This window comes from Aplysia californica, unplaced genomic scaffold (genome assembly GCF_000002075.1).
Source record: "Aplysia californica isolate F4 #8 unplaced genomic scaffold, AplCal3.0 scaffold00101, whole genome shotgun sequence".
Taxonomy (NCBI): domain Eukaryota; kingdom Metazoa; phylum Mollusca; class Gastropoda; order Aplysiida; family Aplysiidae; genus Aplysia; species Aplysia californica.
In genome coordinates this window covers 192,646-198,688 of record NW_004797371.1, presented here as the reverse complement: position 1 = coordinate 198,688, position 6,043 = coordinate 192,646, and the positions used below count along the sequence as shown (strand labels likewise).

At 38.4% G+C, this 6,043-nt stretch overlaps 1 protein-coding gene across 1 annotated transcript in view; it reads right to left on the bottom strand.

Annotated features, from left to right (window-relative positions):
* Positions 1-2,949: 2,949 nt before the first annotated feature.
* The window catches only part of LOC101851488 (vesicular glutamate transporter 3), a 14,288-nt gene continuing 11,194 nt past the window's right edge, over positions 2,950-6,043 (bottom strand). Inside the window, exons 6-8 of the mRNA XM_035968971.1 lie at positions 4,578-4,710; positions 3,804-4,048; positions 2,950-3,238 (exon numbers count right to left, since the gene is read on the bottom strand). Coding sequence (XP_035824864.1) covers positions 3,053-3,238; positions 3,804-4,048; positions 4,578-4,710 — 564 coding nt within the window. The 3' untranslated portion in view covers positions 2,950-3,052. The remainder of the gene's footprint in view (positions 3,239-3,803; positions 4,049-4,577; positions 4,711-6,043) is intronic.

Sequence of the window (6,043 nt, the reverse complement as noted above, 5' to 3'; positions counted from 1 at the left end):
GGGGGTCAGAGATAACGTAGAAAAGAGAATACAGAAGAAACGAAAGAAAAAAAAGAGTCCTTGTGGTACCAAAATGACTAGGGCAAAAATCGTATGTCAGTATTTCGTGCAGCGTTCACCACCAATTAAAACTCCTGAAAACAAACAGTTCAGGATGCCGTCCTCTTTTTTCAAGATCAGTCTCTGTTCTCTTCCGCACTCCTCACAGTCACAGCGTAGTCTTCTCTCCTTTCTATACCCCTCCCACCCCCCCACCCCTCCTTCCAAGGTAAGCAGCTCTCTCCACGGAGTATTTTTTCTTGGAGTTTACCATGGAAGACAGTCTTCTCTATGACCCTGATCGCCCTCTCTTAGACTTAGAACCATTTCTTCTTTCAAAAGCAATACTGTTGTTTGTTTTGGTTTAACCTGGATTTTGAAACTGATTTCGAATGCTTTCGTGCCTCATGAACAATTTCAAGACGACAAAACGTTGTTCCCTTTATTCTCACCTTGACGGTTACGGTGGTCACACTAACGTCTGTGGTGTAGTGGTTAGGCGCTTCGCCGTTGCACTTAAAATAAGTTAAAAGACCTGAGTTCGATTTCAGTGTATGAATAGTTTTTATCGAGTATCATGGTCTTCTTTCAAGGACGTTGAATCCCTCTCAGTCCGGGTTGGCCCTTACACAGACAGGATCGAACCCACCTTCTACATCATCTAAATTATGCCGATGGGGATATAAGTATAAGGCATCCCACATCAAAAGAGGGCTGTCAAATTTGCCCTCATTGACTTCTGCTATGGACTCACAAGGCAGAACCTTGCTGGTATTTCCTTGGCCTTGGTAATTTCTGTCTGTTTAGTAAACAGAAGCTTTTAAAAATACCATCAACTTTCAAAGTGAACGGCAATGGAGAGGTGTGAGTCAAGATGTAAACACACTGGCGAGTAGTTTCAGTTTCGAAAGATGATGTTCCCACCAATGTCATCTCAGTATTGTTTGTCCTTAGCTTCTGATAGTGGGCTGTGGATCTAAGAGTTGCAGTAAATTCAGCATTTATTGCTGCCGAAAGTGGTACATTCCTGAAAATGGTCTGTACAGGATCTTGCTCATTTCTGAGTTGGAACTTTTCGTGTGCAGTGACTAAAGCCCAACGAGTTGTTGAACCATTTATAGCTTGTTCACTTTCGCCTGTTAGTGTTAAAAAAATAGAATTCTACTCATTTACTCATTTACCTATGCCTATGAAACTTTCCACGGCACTTCTGCAAGCCAGCGACGATTTTTTAAAAAACATTGATCTAATAACAAACGAATTTGTCTATTTGAACCCTATATAAAAAACTGTTCTTTTGGTGCTTATGCAGGATCACTAAGATAAATTGCTTACAGTAACTTAGCTACGAATTGCTCTTTTTGAGAGAGCGACACCACGCTGCCCCCACATTTAGGTTAACTTCGAAGAAAACGTATCGGAACCTTAGTTTACAGTGACCTTTAAGAATGGGCTTTTAGATTCTGTAGGTCATTCAAATTTTAAAGCCGTAAGCAAAGATCTGGAAAGATTGAAAATGGTGATTTCATTTTATCATGTTTTAACCGTGGTCAGACGAAAGCGAACAAGCTATAAAAGTATGGCTTTTCAGGTAGCCCTTATCTTGGCGTACAATCTCCATGTGCCGACCATGGGAAGTAAGTCAGGAACAAAGAAATTTAATCAAATGAAATGGAGTTTAGTCCCTTGACAACACGTACACCGACACGTGCGATCCCTAATCTTCGTATTCTTCTTCTTTTAGGAAAAAGATTCTTTTTGATAAATTTTAATGGTTCCCACCTACATGATTTTGTAGTATGGGAATAGAGTACATAACTGACAGTACGGACAACGACGACGATGAAAGACAACTGCTGTGAAATCAACCCAACTTTTTTTAGAGGTATCATACTATTTCTTCGTCTAACTTCTAGTTCAAAGTTAATCAACACTGTTTTCTATCTATACGTTCGGAAAGCGAAAGTCAGATTTCCTGTCCCAATCTGGTCCTATAATTGGAAAAGTTTGCATTTCAGTTTTGTAAAGCTAAAATTCGATAGCTGAGTAACTCGGAACATCATGAAATGCTGTGATCAGAGTGGGGCAAGCTGTAGTACAGAAAGAGTAGAGAATGCTGACGACACTCCAGATAAATTTATCTAGTGCAGCGTCGAAAACAGCTAAAGAGAAATGAATATTATTTTATGTAACCGCTTCTACAAGTGTATCAAGGATTAGGCCATTGTCTTTACAAAATTAGTTTTCACTTCGTTTGACAGATTTATCGTTATTATTATTATTATTATTATTATTATTATTATTATTATTATTATTATTATTATTATTATTATTATTATTATTATTATCATTATCATTATCATTATCATCATTATTATTATTATTATTATTATTATTATTATTATTATTATTATTATTATTATTATTATTATGAAGATGTTTCGCTCGCACGAGCTTGTAAACGACATCTCAGATGTTAGCTATTTTAAAAATACTGAATATTGTATGGGTTTCTTTCTGTATATTTGCCTCTATTGTGTAAGAGAACATTGCAGAATGGGACAACACTCGTATTACCCGTTCTCTTTTCCACCTTTTCTTTGATCAAATGACCCTAAAAGTTTGGAGAGGTTTTTTAAATTCCCCAAATTTGCCGCTTCTGTAGACACCAGTCTGTGTGGCATGTTATATTGCACTACTAAAGATTTCTAGCCATAAAAGACCTTTATGGGTGTTTGGTGGGTGTTCTAGGGTGGTTTGCTCCTCCTCTAATTTAAAAAACCTATTATCCTTACCTTTTTTCTATTGTGTGTTTGTCACTCTCTTGTCACACCTCTAATCACCGGCACGTATATGACCTTACTGTGTTGCAAGTTCCGTAAAACTCTTACAAAAACTAAAAAAGAAGACTTTCTGTTTATGTTCATAGCTTTGTATAATTGTGTACGTATAAAACTGACGTCACAAAATGCAATGAAATATATTATGTACATGGAGACCATCAGACGAAGCTTTATCGTCCTGAGCCTTTGCATTCATCCTTGTGTGCGTGACTTCCATTCAAAATTGGTCTATTCTCATCGTCGTCCTGAGCCCAGTCTTGAATCTGGCCGGAGGCAAAAATACAGTAGAATATGGCACCAAAAAGATAGACTCCGGCGCAGATGAAGAACATGGTTCGCCACTCAGCCTGGGTTTGCTGCAGATGTAAACAAAACCGAAAAAAGGTATGGGGAGAGGTTTAAGGCGTGGGGGGGGGGGTAATATGAATTTAAGGGGTTTTCTAATGGTCAAGATTACTAAACTCGAACTTGAAGTGCACACGTAATTATGCCCTTGCGTATGTCTCTGGTCCATACTATCGTATCATTTTCAAGGACGGTATATTATGCAAGCAACTGCAGGTTCAGAACTTAGTAGAAGTAGGCCATAGCAATGCTTTTAAGACTATAGTAGCAATCCATATGCATTTTTTATAGACGCCCTACAAGACCACTTTAAACAGATAAGATAATATCTTCATTTCCAGAGGGTAACTAAATCAGTAAATCTATATTCAATGTCTTTTGTCTGATAGAAATTCTTTATTCTGCTAAATACGTGTTCTCTTTTGGCGTAAATGATTTTTGTACGTGTAGTGCGGGTTCAACGACCGTTTCAATGTAAGGTCATTCGTGCGGATGAAAGTTTCTATTTTCAGATTCCATCAAATATTGAAATCAATTTTCTTTTAAAAAGAAATATACGGTAGCAAATGTTCTCACTCCTGCAGTGACAACTCCAACGACAACAGGAACAGCTTCGTCGACAAGAAATCCCACGGTGGCCACAAAGCCGAATACAATTCCGGAATATCGGGGTGCAATATCAGCGATGTTACAAATGATGCAGTTGTTATAACAGACACCCAGCATGGACACTGTTATAACGAGAACGGTGACCGCAGCTACAGGTTGTGTGGAGTCGAGGAAGCCAAGGGCTACGATAGAAACTGCCGCGCCAACCAGTCCTGAGGATACAGACAAGATGTTTTACTAGGCTATTGTTGGCTGTTGTTTTGTATATAATTGGCCTGTGTTCGGCAATTAGATTAAACAAAATAGTAGAAACACAATTTTCGCTACTCCTTCAAGTCTTCTACCAAAATGAAGATGGGAAAAACAAACAATTTCCTATGTACCTTACCGTGGAACCCTCTTGATACACTAGTGCGACAAGTGACAAGAAAGATTCCCAGGTCACTCTTATGATTACTGAATCTTTCTTGTACATTTAAATAATGTATATTCTACTTAATATATTTTATTATTCTCATCGATTTTTGTCGACACTTTCCACAAATATGCAGCTTTTTACTTATCCGTTGATAATTTTAAAAGAAAAACCTTTTAAACATTGTAAATGCAATTAGAACTAGCGCTGGTATGATATTAATCAGGTATATCTTTATTCAGTATGATGAAATGTACAGATCTCATTTTTTAAAATATTCTCTTTATTAATAATTGTTACTTTGATAAATGAAAATTTCAACCAACCAATGACATTCCATATCTTCCGTAACACCACTGTTGAACAGACTCTCCTTTTCATCATAAAGTCAGAGCAAGCACCAGAGACGTTCAACACGAGGAAAAATCCAATAAAAGGCAGCGCTGATATTATTCCATTCTGTAAACGGAAGATAAAAATATCGAGTAAGACTTTGAACTATGGTAAAATGGTATAGATTTAACGCCCTTATCAACAGTATTGGGTTATTGAAATTTAAGAGGCCGCACCTCCGAGTTTCACGTCCATCTCCCAAAGGACCGGGCCAAATGGGAAATTCGTTTGTTTTGCCTTTCTCAAGAAAAAAACATCCGGCCGAGCTACTTATCGGACCCCCGAACCCGCAATCTCACGATTACAAGTCCGGCAACCTAACTAGGCCACCGACACCACTGCATCTTTTTTCAAAAGATACAAAACAAACGTGCCTGCAGCTTTTTTCTGGCCTAGGAGCTGAATTTGACCAAAATATAATGTTAATTTTCTTACTCTAAACCAGAAATCTACACCTGTTTAGGTAAAAATACAGTTTTCTATGATCTGAAAATTATCGGTCAAGGAATGACTATAATGTTATCCTCTCTTTACAGGGAATCAGACTGTGACTGCTCACCTCTCCAGCTTCAACAGCACAAAGTCTGCTTCGACTATCAAGGCACCCCGGAAATAGCAGGTCACAAGAGTGTGACAAACATACAAAAGAAATAGAGGACAATAGTAAGGATTCGGAAAGAAAAAGCAGTAGTTCCCTGTAGTAGATCAGGCCTAGTTATGAGCGTGACATGATGAATCAGCCCATTTACAATTCTACTGTGCATGAACGAGAAATGTCCCCCCTTTGGGAATGGCCTAAAGACACTACAGTCAGTGGCACTGCCCCCGGGGGGTGCCTTCAAATATGACATAATTATTATGAAAAGATAATGGTAAGCAAAAGGGTGAAATACGGAGGGAAATATATCAGTCTGATACGACTTTTTAGAGAGCATCAGAGCAAAGGAATGAATGGCGAACCATTATTGGCGACGTCTGTAGCGGTTCTGTATTACACCGGTATTCATAGAGAGACAAATATAGAAAGGATGAGGGAAAGATATTAATATGTAAAAGAACAGAGAAACAACTATGCTACACGTCCATGTGGTACACTATAACTAAAAGACAAACCTTCGAGATGTCGAAAAACAGCACTTCATGCAGGTATTGCGAAATACAGGATTGGAACATGAAGTAGCCCCAGGCAATACAACATACGCCCATAGTGATGGCCCACACAGGCCTTGAAGTGATGATGGAACACCAAGGTATTTTTGAAGACATCTAGTGAAGAATAACGGGAGAGCGAACGCTAATTAATTGTCTTTGAATGGTCTGTTTTGTTTGAATCCACATGCGCACTGTCATAAGGTTTGTAGATTCTCTACTCTCTCTCTCTCTCTCTCTCTCTCTCTCT